This window comes from Phyllobates terribilis, unplaced genomic scaffold (assembly GCF_046119375.1).
Source record: "Phyllobates terribilis strain yellow unplaced genomic scaffold, ASM4611937v1 Scaffold_11__3_contigs__length_659146591, whole genome shotgun sequence".
Lineage (NCBI taxonomy): Eukaryota > Metazoa > Chordata > Amphibia > Anura > Dendrobatidae > Phyllobates > Phyllobates terribilis.
This window is the reverse complement of record NW_027362771.1, coordinates 281,718,713-281,737,382: the sequence shown is the minus strand read 5'-3', so window position 1 is coordinate 281,737,382 and position 18,670 is coordinate 281,718,713. Positions and strand designations below refer to the sequence as shown.

Genomic DNA, 18,670 nt, shown 5'->3' with positions numbered 1-18,670 from the left:
GAATAGATATCTGTCCTCTTTGTCTTTTAAAAGTTGTAGGTATTGTCTTCCTGTCTGGAGTCGGCTGTGTTTAATTGGGTCAGAGAGGTCAGCCACAAATGCAGCCTCTAGTGACCTATATTGTGAGGCTAACTCCTCCTCCCAAGAGGAGGATTTTTGTTAACATAGGAGATGGTGGATTTCAGATATCACCTCAAATAGGCCTTGAAGGCCTCCCAGTTCACTGATGCATCTCCCCCCCCACTGTGGGTTTCTCAAACACTTGAATTTGGTCAGTTATTCTATAATTTTCCCCAACTAGGGACAACCAGAAGGGATGTATCCTATATTTACTACATATTTTAGTTGGCGCAGAGGTCAGCTCCAGTAATATTGGAGAATGATCCTGAAATGCCCCTAGGTAGATATTACAGATATGACAAGAGAACATTCTAGAAAAGGGGTCTCAAACATGCAGGCCGTATGCGGCCCACAGGCACTGTAGACTCATTGATGATCGCGGCCGACGTCGGCCCTTTATTTCAATTTAATGTGAGTCCTAAAGTTGGTGGGCCCCTGGTCCGGGCCACGATTGTCATGGGGTCTACAGTGCCTGTGGGCTACATTACTACAAGATGAGGACTAGGATGGGGACATCACTATAAAATGGGGACCAGGGTGGGGCGTTACTCCAAGAAGGTCACCAGGATGGGGCTTTACTCCAAAATGTTTGCCAGAATTACTATATGGTGTTAATTGTAAGACAATATTACTGTATGTGACCAATTGGGGGAAACAAATGTAAAAAAAAAAACAATTCTAAATAAAGCATGAAAAAATATTTTGCCACTAAAATTGCTGTTTTACATATAAACTAAACAATAAAATGCATATTTCTTATCGCCACATCCATAACGACCTAAGCTATAAAGCTGTACCATAACCCATATGGTGAATACCACTTAAAAAAATATAAACACGCCAAAAATGTTTAAAAAAAAAAATGATTGAAAGGTGTATAGGAAAAAGAAAAATGGTATCACTAAAAATTTCACTTAGTCCTGCAAAGAATGGGCTTCCCAAATCCACATTTTTTTTCTATGTGCAGCCCATATACCCAGCCGAGTTTGAGACCCTTGCTCTAGGATTACCACTTTTAACCCTCCACAGGTCCAGCCACCCCCCAATTTACCCATAAAAGCCTGTAGACGCGAATGCCCCTGAGCACCATCTCGCATAATGTTAACCAACAGTTTACCTTTTTGAGGGTCCATTAACAAGTTAAAGTCCCATAAACAGAATGTTGGAGCAGAGGGATATGTGGCTGCCAGTATAGCAGCCTCTTTTAAGACTTCCAAGATTAGTGGGAGGGGAATTGTATATAGCTAGGATAACAAGAGGTGAATCATCAAGGTATGCATGAATGAAAATATAGTGACCTATGGTGTCAGACCGTGAAGATATTACTTCCCACTTAAGGGATTTATGCACAAGCACTGAAACTCCCCTATGTGATAGGAGTGTAGGGATCTCTGTACCCAGAGCTTCAGCTAGAGACTACTTGTGCTTGGGGTGAGGTGGGTGGCTATTTTCGGTCTCGGGTCTTGACATTTCTCTTTCATGTGGTGCCATTGATGACAACATAAAATGGGAAGGGTTTTTTTTAAGTAACGCTCTTTTCTAATAAACTATCTGCTGGACGTCTGTCTAATGAATAATTAGCTTACTTGTGGTTGAATTCTTGTTAATTTGAAGTCTAAGAGGTAAAGTTTCTGTGAAGAGGCAATTTGCATCTTAATTTGAATTAACTCCTAAGGTAATTGCTCCTAAGACTTTCATTGGGGTTTTAAGTAAATTAATTATTTTTATTGGGGGGGGTGCAAAGTAACAAATCTTGTTTGCAATCAATGGCCCACGTTGTGTGTGGCTTATCCCACTCTGTGACATGCCCATAGATTACACAGAATTTCTGTGGTAACCGGACTCTCTAAAGCCTCAAACACTACAATGTTGACTTTACAAGGTTTTATTTAAGGGATTGCTGTAATTTTCCTTTTTTTTTTCTTTCCTTGTAGTACCTGTGGACACTTCAAATGGGAACGAGATGGCATGCTTAAGGTAGTGTTAGAACCGTTTTTCTATGTTTTGGGATTTGTTTTTTTTAAGGGGCTGTGGGGGTTTTAAATTTTTGAGTAATATTTTGTGGTGTTGCACTCCTGAATTTGGTGAATCTGATGTGTATTAGGAATGGGCCATGTTTCTCAACAGATCTAAATTAGGAACCCCTTCAGTCAAATAAATAGCCAGCAAGCACCTGAAGACACAATTTAGTGAATTTTGCAGAACATTAGCCAACTGCAGTCATTCCGTTACATTGTGCCTGTATTAATAACTAATGGCCCCCTTTAATTTATGGACAGTGAGGGATTGGCACTTTTTTCCACATGGCAAGCCATTATCAAAGAGTGTCTGGTGCATAGAGGGGTGAAGCCATGTCTCCAAATTTTGGAAATAATAAAATATATTTCTCTAAAGTTTGGAAGATAATATGTGAACAAAATTCTTGGGCTGCACTTTGTTGACCTGGAGATTTGTTAATGTTTGTACAGATTTCAGATTACATGTATTTACTTTTTTTTTTAACAGGAAAAAAGTGGACCAAAAATTGGAGGTGAAACACTACTGCCAAGAGGAGAGGAGCATGGCAAATTTCTTAATAGTCTTAAATAATAATAATAAAGTACAATCTAAGCTTACACATCCAGTCAAACAAAAATCCTCTTTATTGCTCAGACAACTGGGCTACCAGAATGCCAGTTCATCTCCTCATACGCACGGCCAAATCATTTCTGACTGTTTTCTGGACTTTTTTTCCCATCTTTTTGCACATGGTCTAACACAACTTTTTTTAGTCTGAGCTCATCTTTTAGAGAATGTACAGAATAAAAATACAAGAACGACATGCCTAATTGACGGTATTAGAAATATGTCACTGATCCAACCCAGTATCTTGGAGAAATGTTTTATTTTAAGGGACTTTCCCCCAGAATTGGAATATGTGAAACCTTTTTGACACTTTAATCAGTCTGCATCTGATCGAAAGTGTAAACTAGGTAAGCCTTGGCGACATCTGCTCTCGGCATGAACAAACCCATCTGTAAATATTTATACGTTTTTCTGAGTCACAATGTATTTACCGATCATGTATTTTATACAGATTTTTAATGGATATAGAGCGGGCCTGTAACTGGACATGTATTTATGTAATAAATCATTTTAAGTATGATGTACAGTTTGCTAATCTAAGGTTCCATGTGATTTATTACCAATTCCTGCAAGAGACTCTTACCTTTTCCCACTTGGAGCTGTCTTGTATTATAATTAGACATTTGACTCCAGAGTGAAGAAGAAAATCAAGTGAGTAAGTTTTCAGTGGGTTTTGTATCAGGTGCAAATTCACATTACCATGGGAAAATTGATCTGAGCGGCTTTGTAAAAAGGGCACAAGTGTTACATTACCTGGGCCAGTATTTGAAAATAAAACTATACAAACAGTATTTAAAAATATACTTGTATAAGTGAAATAATCCATTGGACAGAAGTACACGAAAAATAATTGGATCGAATGGTGGAAAAATACCGCATGGTCAGATGAATCCAAATTTCTGTTGTACTATTCTCATGGTAAGCTTAAAATTTAGCACATGCAGCATGATGAACTCTTCCTTTCATGTGTGAGCATTTCAGGCTACGGCCATGTTCCGTATTTGGTCAGTATTTTACATCCGTATCTGTAAGCTAAAACCAGGTGAGGAAAAATCTGAGGAAAAGTATAATAGAAACACATCAGCACTTCTGTATTTATCACCCACTAAAATACTGAATGTGGTCTAATGGTCAAAATCTCTTCCACAGTTCTAAAGGCACGGCAGGCCATTCAGTGGGTTTTTTCCCTGAAAGATACTTGGAATTATCATCACTTCTATAGTCCTGCTTATTGTTTGTTGTACCGCAGCAAATGTTGGTGTGTTCTAGACATGTGGTGCCTTTAAAACTGTTACCAATAAACTTGTACACTTGTTTACCCTACTTTTTTTTTTTTTTTACACTTTTTGTAAATATTTGATTTATAGAATGTTTCAATAAAAATAGACAGTTTAGATTTGATATCTCATTAATATTTGAGACATTTACCAAAAGTCATGTCAAGTTCCAAAAAATTAAAGAAGCCTCACATTTACAGAATGTTTCATATGAATCGCTAATTTTTTTCGTATGAATAGGTGAAACAAAGAGCACCTAATACTATTGTGGGAGAGGTTGTGTTTTTGTTTTTATGGACCCCCATTTTTTTACTTTTCCATATTCTGATGGTATAACCGCATGTTAACAGGTAACATGAAAAGATTAAAATGTGTCTTTGGTTCGTGCAGATGGCCATATTAACCCTACGAGTGCTATCGGTTTTACGGACCGCATTTGTCCCCATGCTGTTATATGGGCCTGTGCACATCAGTTTTTGGGAGTTTTTTTGTCTCGTACAAAGTCTGAGGGAAAAAATTGCTATGTGCCCGAGTTTGAGCCTGTACTCGGATCGCACTTAGCCATCCAAGTCAATGCATGTGTGAAAAACATCTGACTGCACTCGGATGACATCTGAGTGCAGTCCGATTTCCTCCGACTGACAGAATGGAGAAGATGGAGACTTTATTTTTTCTCCATTGCACCTAGCCTTAAGGTAAGACGTTACTATGGTTATTGCTATTCAGTAGAAACAAATCACTGATATTCCTTGTATTTACGGCTTTTATTTTAACTCTTTACATTTAAACATTACTTCTAAACACCCACACACATATACTATGTCTTCCCCTATTATGTTTCAATACAATACACCAGAAAGCTTTTTAACACTTACCAAATGTTTTCTTGCAAGAGAGCATTGGAGAAGAAACAAATTTTACAACAAGACAATCTGCATATAAGCAACAAATAGTCATCTGCAAATAAACCAGTAAAGATTATACAACCTATGGTCTTCAGCTACTAGTACTGCTGAGCTATAGCAGAACCTTTATTAGTGAGTTATTAATTGTAAATTGTTCTATATACATTAATTCTATAAATCTTAAATGTTTTGACGTTGGTAAAGATAGGAAGGAGACAGTCCATCATAATGCCACTGGCGCCATTGTTCAACTTGTTCACGGGTGCGCTCCTCTTGTTCTGTAGACAAATGGCAACAAGATATTGAGTTATGTTTTCTACAGTATGAGCAAATAGTCAGTTAAATCATAAGTATATGTAAAGTGTAAGCTTGGATGCCAATAATCAAATCTATCTGCACACATTTTAAGAATTTAGAATAAGAAAAGTAGGTTCACAATTGTGTTAGAAAGAAATTTTTACTTTTCATTACCATTTACAGTCCTGGTACATAATTTCAAGGTGTAAAAGTTTAAAGCTAACAAAATAGGGATATAAAAAAATCTAAATACTGAACAAATAGTGACATTGAAGCACATCTATACACAAAATGATGTATTTTTTGCAAAGTAAAATGCATCGCTTTACATCTGGATACAGAGATCTCAATTAGGCTTGGGGATACATGGTGAATTTGCCACGACACAAGTCACGTGGACAAAGTTTGCTAGGACGTGGCTACATTTCAGTGCAATACAAGTTAATGGAGTCACATTGTGACGCCAAGGGTACTGCCATCATGACAAAGTCACAAAAAAATATTTGCTTGTCCTGGTTGCAGTACCCTTGCAAACACCATGGATTGTATTGTGAACTCATTGGCATTTGCTGTGCAACTTGAATCGTGGCCAAAGTTGCTGTGTAGTCCAATGATTTAATCAATAAGTGTTGCTATCCAGGCTTTGGTAGTATGGCAAAAAAGTGGGGTAGTTGATATTACCAGAAAACTGGGCCAGGTGCACTCTTGTAAACAAGCCCTTCGTGTGTGTTTGAGCTCATAAATGGCAATACCATCAAACAGCTTGTAGCAGAAACCTGGCATGTAACTGAAATGTCACAAAATATTTTGCATAACTTGTAGTTATCCAAAAATTTAGCAACTTGGCATTTTTACACCAGCTCTGCCCTCTTTTTAAAAAGTGAACACAGCTTAGCGGCAATTGCGTGGCTGAGTGAGCCCTGACAAATTCATCATAATTTACAATTTCACAAAAGTCACAAGTTACAACGGAAATGTACCTAAATCTATAGTTGGAGTACATTCCTTGCGCTGGTGGAGAAAGATGTGCCAAAGTCATTGAGATGCACATTTCACTCTTGGTCCTTTCATGAATACTGGTGTACATAATTTGAATCTTGATGAATCGTCCCTTCTGGTTTATTTGCTTTTTTTTATTTTTTTTAAACCTTTACATAGTATTGTACGAATTTATGTTTATATCACTGAAACTGAATCATAAGTGAAATCCCAATATATGCAGTATGTTAATTTTTGGGGTTCCTCATTGTGGGACACAGGAGACCACGGGTGTATGCTGCTGACACTAATACACTTTAAAAGAAAAGTTGTCCTGGGAAGGCAACACTAGCCTACTGGCACAAAAGCTATTCAGTTTAGCTTCGTGTCACATAGGAAGCAAACACAAGTTTGAGACCCAGACCTGTGATCTTTTCAATATTGGACTAGTCTGTTTCCTTTCCTTAAAGATAGGAAAACAGAGTTGAATGGCCACGATGTAATCCCAACATAAAACAGCCAGCAAGGGGTCAGATCATATCTTCTCTTGTCAATCATGCCTCTTCAGAACAGTGTGTCTCTTTCTGCCCTTATCCTGTGGACCCTTACGCCCTCCCTGTAGGGCCCCCATTGCTCACCTGCCCTTTTCAAATTCCATGGCATGCAGATCTCATGTCCCTCCTGGAGCAGTCTCTAATTCAGGTCCCGGCTTCTATTGTGGCTTAGCTGGCTCCAGCAGGTCATGCCTCCGCCATATTCCTCAGCATGTTCTCTGCCAAGTGTTAGTAGCCCGCAGAATGCTTGCTGACAGAATTGCAGCCATCCTCTGCTTCTGACTTGCAGCACACAGATCCTCTTTCATCCAACACTCCCTAGACTAGATCCTCAGCCTATCTGGTCCTGGCATACTGGTCTGTCTGCTCCCAAGGGAAACACACTACAGCATCCCCAGAGTTTTTCTCCCCTCCTGGCATAAGCTGCTCATTCCTTCTGATGTCTCTTTCCTCTCCTGCCATTTCTGTTCCCAAAGACAACTGCACACACTAGCTTGCCCAGTCCCCACCCCATCAGGTCACTCCTTTTAACTACATCCTATGTAAGTGCAAATTCTTGGATAAAACCCACCTCGACCTGCGTTGCTTGCACTTGCCCGATTTCGTTGCTTTCTTCAATTCAGGAGAACCCTGTGACAAGAGAGTGTTCTCCCACCAGCTTTGGCTGTTACTTGGTCCCAATCAGTGCCCAGACTGATCCATGTATCCCAGACATTGGTCACCGTTTTAAAGCATCTACCCAGAACAGCATCATTTTCTCAGCGTTGACTGAAACTTTCCTCCTGCAGACGGAAAACTGCATCGGTTTCGTCCCTTTCACCAGTTCTGCATTTGCCAAGAGAGGCTTTCGATTCCTCAGAAGAAGAGACCTTCGTTCAAACCAGCTTCATCTTGGCATCGACGCGGCCTATTGGACAATTCTCCAGACTCAAAGGCAAGTTTTCCCTCAGCATGATGGGACACACCTACAGGGAAAACCCTCTCTGGTGGGTGGCCATCTACTCCTCTTCTGGGATGTATGGTTCTCCTCAGCTAACTGTCTGGATCAGAGTGGTTGCCTACTCGGTTTTCAATTCTCGCCCTCCACGGTCTCCCTCCTTGCTATCCATTTTTTCCAAGTAATCTCCCTTCTCTGATCAGGCATCATTGTTCTGGTTCCTATCCAAGAGCACTTCACAGGTTTTTGTTCAAAGCTCTTATTCCTGAAGCAGAATAGTCATACTTGTTTGTTCTTAGGCATGATGTAGTCTTTTCATTCCGTCATAGCCACCATGGAGCCCGGAGAATTTCTGTCCTTCATAGACATTCAAGACTTATTTCCATATTCCTACATTATTTTCACATTCCTATCTTTCCAGCTCAACAGAGGTTTCTTCATTTTGAAGTCTGAGTTCCATTTCCTATTTGTCTCATTAATATTTGCGCTTGCCAAGGTTTTTCTCACAGAACACAAGATGTCCGCTCTCCCAACAGGCATCTGCTCTCTGAGGTGCCCCTCTCCATATCCCTTTCGCTGCTGCATGACCGTCCTGGGCAAGATGGTGGCTGCCATTGAGTCAATTTCCTGTGCTCAGTTCTATACCAAGTCCCTGTAGCTTGCTCCCCTCTCTTACTGGGATAAGATTATCTTCTCCCTGGATCATCTGTTTTTTTTTGTTTCCCCTAGCGTCAGTTTCTAGTATGGAGGCTGGATCCCCCCTCTTTCATCTCAACAGAACTTTCCTTACAATTCATAGGCAAATTGTAATGACGGATGCCAGATTTCTCTGTTGCGGAGCGGTATTCCAGAAGTTCGCTGTTCAGGGATGATCAAAGAATCATGAAGCTCTTCTTTCTATTAATGTTCTGGAGCACAGCACCATTTGTCTGTCTCTTCTCCATTGGCAGGACCAGCTAACTGGTCTACGCTTCTGGATGCAGTCCAGTAATGTCACCAACCCGGCGTACTTTGTCTAGCCATGGCAGAAGTCTCCGGATTCTTGCCTGAGCAGAACAAAAAATTTCAGCAATCTCAGCAGTCTATATTCCCACAGTGTACAACTGAGCCTTGGATTTTCTAAGCAGTTTAGTGCTGCAGGAGAGGGGTCTCTCCACTTGGCTGTCTTCCACAAGATCTACCTTTTGGTGGAGGAACTCCCAGATGTCGACCTGATGGCAGCCAGACTAAAGCACAAGGTTCTTTTGGTTTGTGTCCAGATCTCCCAACCCTCCAGCAATCGCCTCCGACTCTGGTAATTCCATGGTCCCAGTTCTGTCTTGCTTTTTATTTTCTTCCTCTGCCTATGCTACCCAAGTTGCTCAAAAAAAATCAAGTCCGAAAGGGTTCCCATCATGCATGTTCCCCTGGACTAGTCTAGATGCTCATACACTGAAGTAGTTAACGTTCTTGCAGACATTCTTTGGGGACTTCAGTATCATCCAGATCTACTTTCCCTGGATTGCCTCTTCCATATAAATTCATGGTTGCTCAATTCAACGGCATGACTGTTGAAGCCGCAGTTCTGAGGGCTTCAGGCTTCTCCAATCTGATTGTTCAAACCATGATTAAGGTGTGGAAGCCCTCTTCGACACGTTTCTACCATCGTACTTGAAAGGGCTTTTTTCATTGGTATGAATCCAACAATGTTGCTCCTTTCTCATTCTCCTTGCTTTCTTGCAGTCAGGTCTTGGGTCCTGGCTCTCAGTTCTCTGTCAGGTTTCTGCTCTCTATCCTTCAGAAGAATCTGACTTCCAAACTTAGTTAGGACCTCTCATCACGGTGTGGCCCATTCAGTTCCTCGTTATTGGCCCCCCTTGAATCCATAGGAGCTCAAACTAGTCCTTGATGCCATACTATATTCTCCCTTTGAGTCTATCAGAAATATCTCCCCACTCTTGATCTATTGTAAGGTGTCCTTATTTGCAGCAGTCACTTCCATCAGACAAGTCTCGCTGTTCCTTGTCCTTCTGGATAATGTTGGTCCAATACCTTCTTTTCTTACTAAGGTAGTTTCTTTCCACCTTAAAGAGGGTGATTGTTTTGCTTTCCTTCTGTCCTTCTCCCTCTCATCCTTTGCAAGTTAAACATTGTCAGAGCAGTGCGTCACTACCTGTCAGTGACTGCCAAATTCAGAAGTTCAGACTTCATTCCAGAAGGTCCTTGTAGAGGCTTCCCTGACTGAGGCCGACATTGCTCGCTGAATTTGTCCTTTGCCCGATACACTTCTAGAATAGCAGAACAGAGTGCCCCTGCTCGAGGTTACAGCTCCTTCTACCCGAGCAGTGGGGGTCTCCTGGGTCATTTGCCATTGCGCTTTTGTTCTGCAGCTCTGCAAGGTTGCCACTTGGTCTTCTGTCCACACTTTCTCAAAATTTTACAGAGTTCCCACCTTCAGCTGACCAATTCTGGGTAGAAAGGCACTACAAGCAGCAGTCACCTAGGTTACTGCCTGAGAGATCTGTTTTTACTATCCTTTTTACCTTTTTTGTTCTTGCGTTCTGTTTCCCCACTCCTTGAGACTGCTTTTAGATATCCCATGGACTTCTGTGTCCTCATAGCCTTCAATGTAGAAGAATGATGAAAGGTGCCATGAATTCCGCGCTCCTCCGTTAAATTAGATTATACAGGATCCAGTCCTTTTGTGATAGATTTATTCCTTTGACAAGCTAAAAACAGGCTCGTTTCGTGGACGTCCCGTCCACTTCAAGTGTATAGCTTAAGAGAGGTTAGCAGCAGGGAACATATATACCATAGTAAGTGCAAAAAAAACTGGCGCCAAAATGCCAGCAGTTTTTTTTTTTTTTTTTTTTTCTTAAACAAATGTGGAACACAGCACCCACTACTTTTTTGCCTTGTTAGTTGCGTGTTTGTGTTTCTTCTTGTTTGGGTTTTCCTTTGCTGATGTTGCTTCTCATATTGCTTTCTCTCTAACGAAGTATGTAGGTGCCAGTTGGTGAGTGTAGTCTACTGAGGAGGAGCTGTTTTTTCTTTTAGGTATATTATTGTCAGCCTCCTGGTGGTAGCAGTGTATGCCCATTGTCTCCTGTGTCCTCCTTTGACCACTACGAGAGAAATTTTAGTGAATGTCAAAAATCCTTTTATTTACCTTCTGTTCCCCCTATGATTAAAGTTATATTTTGCCTTCCTTTAATTGCCTTTGTCGTTTTATTTTTGAAGGTCACAAGTTGAGCAAGTGGAATACTGTAAATATTAAAGCAAGAAGCAATTTATTCAGGTTTATATTTTTAAAGACAAGTCCACAGGCGTCATGTATTTGCTTATGACTTGACTGTCTAGGCATGTTATGCCCCACATCACAGATTTTAATTGGCCTTTTAAATACAGATTCCATGGAAGTAAATCAGTATAAATGTAAGTTTCTTGAAAATATAGGAAGCACAAAATATATCTTGTACAGGGACCAGCAAAAGCTAGTTATAACAATAAAATTCCAATCTGTCTTAAATACTGATCAGTAACCTTGAAATGCCAATGGCTTTTCAGAATGCAATAACATCTCACCTTTATCCTTGTAGGACAGAGGTGGGAAATTAATTTTCCCAAGGGGCCACATGAGAAACTGACTATTGTGGAGGGCCAAACCAATAAACTGATACTTATCTTAGGAATGGGTTAGATCAGTATCCAATTTTATTTGCACAAAAGGGATATATTAATGGTGGCGTCGTATAAAAGACAGTACTACGATGTGGGGAACATTTCTACTGAATGTCTGCACAGAGAGAGGCAATACTATGTAGATAGCACAAAAGTTAGAGCTTTAGGCGCTGTTCACACATATTGTTTTTTTTATGCAAATTTCAGCTGTGTTTTACAGTACCAGCAAAGTCTATGAGATTTCAGAAATCTCATGCACACATCTTGGTTCTTTTTTTATCAGGATTTTGTGCTTTGCATTTTTTTTTTGCAAAATAGAGCAAGTCACTTTTTTCAGCATTTTTCACCCATTGTAAGTAATGGGTAGTGAAAAAATGCTGAAAAAAAACACCTAGTGTGAACATAGCTATCAGGTTTTGCTGCATTTTTAATGAAAATAAGCAAGTACAAGTATGTGAAACACATTTATTTTTGTCATTTTTAGCATCTTGTCTTGGTCACTGAGATGGTAGTTTGTATTAGGAGAGTTTAATTAAATTAGTGATGGGTACAGTGTAGTGTTGAGCGAGTATGTTCTGTTAACCCTTTCGGCGAGTATGCTTGGGCCGAGCACCGAGTAGTTCCAGCTGCTCGGTGTTATGTTTGAATCACTCCCGTGTGCATGATTTGCGACTGTTTGACAGCTTTAGAACATGTAAGGAATGTATTTCTTACACATTCCTCACATGTATTAAAGTTGTCAAACAGTCGCAAATCATGCACACAGGAGTGATTCAAACATAACACCGAGCAGCTGTAACTACTCGACCTGAGCATACTCGCCGAAAGGTTAACAGAACATACTCGCTCAACACTAGTACAGTGTAAATAATGGCTGAGCTACATGTGAGATTGAACAATACTTGTAGCCCAGGGAGGTAATGAATTGAACACTGCCCTGAGCAACAGAATAGCAGACCATAGTGTGAAAGTAAATAGTGTCATACAAACTCACTGCACTGCCAGTGTCTCAGGTAAACTATTCCTGAACAATTCATCTCCCCCACTGTTACATTTGAAATTCTGGTTAATATGGTTTCACATATGTCTTGCATTGGTGACCTGTGTTCATGCTTCTGTGGTGGAAGCAAAGCTGAACTTTGGGGTCCTGAAAAATGCACCAAAACATGTGTTTCTCAATACGCCTTCCACGACAGCATTGGAGGATGTTGTCCACGCCTTATTGGGGGACAGGAACACAGAGAGATTAAAAGCCCCTCCCCACCGTCAGTCCCCAGTGTTTTCCTGTCCCCCTTGGGGCAGGGAAAGATCTTGCAGTGCTGTCGGGCCGGCAGGGCAGCGCTGTGTTTTTCGATACCTGTGTACCGGGCAGTGGTCGGTTGGGGTGCTCCCTCCTCCCTCCTTGCTGCTCCCCCTTGGATGGGACCACCCTGGCTTCCTACGCTCCACTGAGAGTAAAGCTAGCCGGGGGATCATTCATGCTGGAGGCCGCTTCCGCCCTCCGGCATCTCCCCTTTCCTGGAGCGCGGTTGCCACACGCACTGGCGTCCCCCGCATGTGACGTGGCCGCGCGCATACACACCGGAAGTGGTGTCGCCGCGGCCCTGCCGCTCCGGCCGGAGCATTCCAACGCTATCCCAGGCTCCTGAACTGGTGTGCGGTTGGGCGCACGCATGCAGGTGATGTCATGGCGGCGTTCCACGAGGGACGCTGAATGAAGGACCAAAGGCCCATACCAAACCTGGATTGGCCCTTTAAAGTAACCGGAAAGGGGAGGGGACTGTGGTCCCTTGCTGGGAGGCACGGTTTTATTTAAAACCCGCCTGAAGACACCAAAGGTAAGGCTATTCCCACCATATTCCCACTATGGAAGGTGATAGGTCCTGTACCCCTGCATCTGCAGAGCCCAGCATGCCCTCGGCTACAGTGAGTAGTACCTGGGTGGTCACTATGGGGTTATCTCGGCCTCCCTTGAGATGACACTAGATCTCCCCTCCTTCTATTTCACATGGGTCCCCTTCTCTCCCCTTTTCTTAGGAGGAAAAGGCCCCCGCTTCTAAGAAGGATAGGGCAGATCTACTTGACTCCATCCCTCTCCTTCAAAAAGCCACAGGTTTCTTAGCGGACGCCTCGGCTGAGTCAGTCCGTATCGCGGCTAGGGCAGCTGTCCTGTCCAATACCGCTCGTCGTGCACTATGGCTCAAGACATGGAGTGGGGACGTCACCTCTAAGGTCAAGCTCTGTTCTATTCCATTCCAGGGAAAATATGTATTTGTCCCAGCCCTGGATGAAATCCTGGAAAAAGGCCTCGGACAGGAAGAAAACTCTTCCTGAACAGAAACAGGCTAAGAAACGTTCCTTTCGGCCTTCCCAAAGTCACCGCTCACAGTACAGAGGAAAGGGAAAATCTGGGCGTTTGAGCTATCCCAAAGGCGGCAAGGGTCGCAACATCATTGTACCCCAGCAACAACACCAGCAACAGAACAAACAATGACTCGGTCTGTGAAGGGGGGCGGCTTTCGAATTTCTTTCCCCAGTGGCAGGCAATATCTTCCTGCCAGTGGATCCTCAATACCATCGAGGAGGGTCTTTTATTGGAATTCGAGAGTCGCCCCCCTCAGATCCTGAGGGTCACGTCCCTTCCCTCTCGGGGGGCCCAGGATCTCCTATCAGTCGCCCTAAAAAACCTTCTAGATTCGGGAGTGGTGTCTCTAGTTCCCCCTGGTCAGGAGGGGACGGGTCACTACTCAAGAATATTCCTAATACGGAAGCCATCAGGGACCCCACGCATCATAATCAATCTGAAGTCCCTAAACCATCACATCAAATATCAACGTTTCAAGATGGAGTCTATAAAGTCAACTATTCCCCTAATAGGGAAAGACTTCGTCATGGCAACTATAGATTTAAAGGATGCATACTACCATGTGCCGATTCATCAGTCCCACAGGAAGTTCCTGCGGTTTGCAGTCCTTAGGGACAATGTAACAGTCCACTACCAATACAACGTACTGCCCTTCGGCATCTCTTCAGCACCCCGGGTGTTTACGAAGATCATGGCAGAAGTCATCACACTCATCCAGAAACAGGGCGTGTGCATAATTCCATACTTGGACGACATGTTGATTGTCGCTCCCTCAATAGCAGCTCTCAATCTTCACGTCTCTATAACCTTAAAAACCATACGGTCTCTAGGTTGGATTCCAAACCTAGAAAAATCGGAACTCTTCCCTTCATCAAGGAGAAAATTCCTAGGTGTATCTCTGGACTCCAACAAACAGATGTCCTTTCTACCATTGGAGCATCAGACAGCTCTCAGATCCAAAATCTCAAATTTCAGACGCCAAGAGAATCCAATGTTGAGAGCGACAATGTCTGTATTGGGGTCTATGACAGCCTTATCCAGTCGGTGTTGTGGGCCCAGGCCCACTCAAGGCCTCTCCAGGATCATATCCTGAGATCCTGGAACAGACAGAGGGACTCACTAAACAAACGGTGCAGGACCCCCGGTCGGATAAAAACTTCTCTTTTTTGGTGGCTAAGCTCCCGAAATCTTCAGAGGGGGGTTTCTTGGACCCAGGACCCTCTGATTACAGTAACTACCGACGCCAGTCTACGAGGCTGGGGAGCTATGGTGGCCCAGGTTCCCTTTCAAGGCAGATGGAGTCCAAAGATCAGTGCAAAATCTTCCAATTTCAGGAAGCTAATGGCAGTCGAAAGAACGCTCAGAGCGGCAGTCGACTTAGTCCAGGATTCTCACATCAAGATTCTCTCGGACAACGTGACCACAGTTGCCTTCCTTCGTCATCAAGGAGGTACGAAGGTACACAGCCTAAAACAGATAGCAGGCCGAATATTTTTTTGGGCAGAACGTCATCTCCTATCACTTTCAGCAATTCACCTGAAAGATCTTCCAGTCGCTGGTAGCCAAATGGGGTCTCCCCGAGGTAGATCTCTTTGCCAGTCGGTCAAACACAAAACTTCCCCTCTTCTTTTCCTTGGACAGACAAGACAAGGCCATGAATTTGGATGCATTAGCCCATCCCTGGCATTTCAGGCTGGTCTATGCGTTCCCTCCGATACCGCTGATAGCAAGAACCATCCAGAAAGTCAGGATGGAGAGAGTGGCAACAATTCTGGTGGCCCCTCTCTGGCCCAAAAGGCCTTGGTTCGGGGCTATCACAGAACTTTGCCTAGAGGGTCTGGTAATACTACCACAAGTCAACAATCTTCTCTCTCAAGGGCCCCTGTTCCATCCCAATCCTCAGTGGCTAAACCTGGCAGCCTGGTTACTGAAGCCGAGATCTTAAGATGCAAAGGTCTCTCGGAAGAAGTTATAAAAACTCTCCAAAAGAGTATGAAACCAGTAACCAACGCGATATATGGCAAAATATGGAAAAAATTCCTATCTTGGTACGCTCCGGATATTCCTGACACCTCACACCCCAACATTGCTCGGATCCTTGATTTTCTACAGAGTGGATTAGAATAGGGTCTCAAACCTAGCACTCTTAAGGTGCAGATTTCAGCCCTAAGTTCCATATTCGACCAAGATTTAGCCTCTCATAGGTGGATCAAGAGATTCATAACTTCAGCACTCCGGCTTCACCCAAAAATTCAGTCTCAGGTCCCATCCTGGGATCTAAATGTGGTACTCAAGGGTTTAACCCTCTCTCCCTTTGAGCCTCTATCCTCTAGCTCAATACAGACTCTCTCTCATAAGACTGCCTTCTTAGTAGCCATCACTTCTGCACGGAGAGTAGGAGAGCTTCAGGCCCTTTCTATCAGGGAACCTTACATGAACGTGACCGAAGATAGGATTACGTTTCGCCTGGACCCTTCCTTTCTCCCAAAGGTAGTTACGGACTTCCATCATTCCCAGGAAATCATCCTTCCCTCCTTCTGCCAGAATCCTTCCAATCCAAAGGAAGCAGAGTTCCACCTCCTAGATGTCCGCAGAACTGTCCTTTATTATCTTCAACAAACTGAGTCTTGGAGATTGGATGGAAACCTATTTATACAACACTCAGGGCAGAACAAAGGAAGAAAGGCGGCTAAGTCCACTATAGCAAACTGGATCAAAAAGGCAATTGGGGAAGCTTATAGCAATCAACAGATGAATCCACCAATTGCCTTAAAAGCTCATTCTACCAGATCCACATCAACTTCATGGGCCGAAAGAGCGGTCGCTTCTACTGAGCAGATTTGCAGGGCAGCTACATGGTCTTCCCTTCATACGTTCTCTAAACATTATAGATTAGACTTATCATCCACTAGGGATTTAGCCTTTGGTAGGAAAGTCCTACAAGCTATTGTCTTTTCCTAATGAAATATTGTTGGTATTCCTCCAATGCTGTCGTGGAAGGTGTATTGAGAAAATAGAATTAGTCCTTACCGGTAATTCGGTTTCTAGAAGCCTTCCACGACAGCATGAATTTCCCTCCCTATGGATTCCATATAAGGTAACCATTTTTCCAGGTGATCTTGGTAAACACTGGGGACTGACGGTGGGGAGGGGCTTTTAATCTCTCTGTGTTCCTGTCCCCCAATAGGGCGTTGGCAACATCCTCCAATGCTGTCGTGGAAGGCTTCTAGAAACCGAATTACCGGTAAGGACTTTTTCTATTTTTTTGATGCAGCTTCTTTCTTGCCAAAAGAGCAGGTTTTGCTGCAGAACAAAAAAATGCAATGTGTGAACATAGTCTAACAGGGAACCTGCCAGCAGATTTTTTTTTTTTCTTTGTAATCTGGGGGCAACCCAAGGTAGGGGTTAAAACACCGATTTCAGCGACGTGTCACTTATCAGACTGTGTGCTGTTGCTTACTTGCAGTGAAGGTTTTATCACCAGAACATTATCATCGCTGAGACTAGCTGCCTCATGCTAAGCAGTCCGACCACGCCCCATCGAAAAAGCATATGTCTACAGACAATGTACAACCAGAGCCTGGTGTGGGCGGGGTTAGCTTTCTCAGCTGTGGTGCATTGCTAAATCTAAAAACTGTGTCACAGCTGCTGTACACAGCAAATTAAGTGATACATCGTTGGATTCAGGGTCTCTTTTCCTACATCATGCTGCTCTCAGATGAGGCAGAAAACGCTTGGCGACAGATTCCTTTTAACTATGGGAGCATAAACAGCATCTGTAACTGTGTGGGAAATTTGTGTTGGTTAGGAAAAGGTAGAGAGGTTTGGTAACACATTCACAAAATAGCTAGTTCCACAAAACTATTTGAAAACAGAATGGATAAGACACTTATGCTTTGTGATCCATACTTTTTGTTCCCCATATGCTGAATGTAATTAGCAAAAGAAGATCCAATTCTGTTACAGGAAAAATGTATTTCTGTACCGTGCTAGTCAGTAGATTGGAAAAAAAAAAATGCTATTCTCAAATTTTTATTATTTTTCCAAATTCTGCAGTGATGTGTCTGGAAGATGTCTTCATGGCTGTCAGTGCAGGATAGAGATTAAGGAAAGTGACTACAATCAAAGAAGACGTTAAGAAACACATCTGTAGTCACTTATGAAGGATCTGCAGACAGGCTGTGCAGAACCTGTATCCATCTTTATACGGTGGTGTGAAGAATATTGGGATTACAATGATTGACATGGAATTATATCCTATTTGGGATTCTGTGTGATCTCTCTGGTGCCATTCATCACAGGTGGTAATATTGGTCTTAGTTTAGTTTTTATTCATTGACAGTATGGAGGTAATATTGGCCTTCGTATACTAGGTTTTGTTAACAGTATGGTCATTTGTATAATGGTTTGGTGTTCTGAATTAAGGGTCAGTGAGGGGTTTTGATTTATTTAAAAGGGCATTCCAGCTCTGCATCACTTCTGCAAGTGACCGGTGCTATTGACATTGTCACTGCACATACCTGTTAACCTTCATGCACAAGTGCACGATACATGGTTATTGCCCACACATACTGGCAGGTATGTGAAGTCATCAACACCGCTTACCTCTTATATGGTAATGACCTTCTAGGATCTGCTGTGGGGTCATAATTAAATCTAGACCTTACAAATATTTTGTGTATCTATACAAACTGAGGATGGCTATACAAAAGCAAGGGGCCAAAGATGTCTTAGCAACAAACTATACAGTTGTCGAAAGAAGTAGTCTTTTGCAGTCTCGCCTAGATGAAGAAGTAAAGCGAAGTCTACATTCATAGAAAACATCACTTTTGAGTCTCCTGATATGTCGGTCATAGTAAATCCTTGTATTACTCATTAGATACCAATTACAGATCATATTCACTTAGACTTCTTTTAGCCTTCCTGGAAGTGCATGAATAAGGCCTAGCCTA

At 42.6% G+C, this 18,670-nt stretch overlaps 2 protein-coding genes across 4 annotated transcripts in view; one reads left to right on the top strand and one right to left on the bottom strand.

Annotated features, from left to right (window-relative positions):
* MCM10 (minichromosome maintenance 10 replication initiation factor) overlaps positions 1–3,219 on the top strand; it is a 178,025-nt gene extending 174,806 nt beyond the window's left edge. Inside the window, exons 30-31 of one of the 2 annotated variants that reach the window (XM_073652377.1) lie at positions 2,055–2,097; positions 2,626–3,219. In XM_073652377.1, coding sequence (XP_073508478.1) covers positions 2,055–2,097; positions 2,626–2,709 — 127 coding nt within the window. In that variant the 3' untranslated portion in view covers positions 2,710–3,219. The remainder of the gene's footprint in view (positions 1–2,054; positions 2,098–2,625) is intronic. The other variant, XM_073652376.1, reaches the window with a different exon arrangement.
* A 1,568-nt stretch (positions 3,220–4,787) lies between these two features.
* UCMA (upper zone of growth plate and cartilage matrix associated) overlaps positions 4,788–18,670 on the bottom strand; it is a 28,667-nt gene continuing 14,784 nt past the window's right edge. For both annotated transcript variants that reach the window (XM_073650732.1, XM_073650731.1), the window contains one exon: positions 4,788–5,205. In XM_073650732.1, coding sequence (XP_073506833.1) covers positions 5,108–5,205 — 98 coding nt within the window. In that variant the 3' untranslated portion in view covers positions 4,788–5,107. The remainder of the gene's footprint in view (positions 5,206–18,670) is intronic.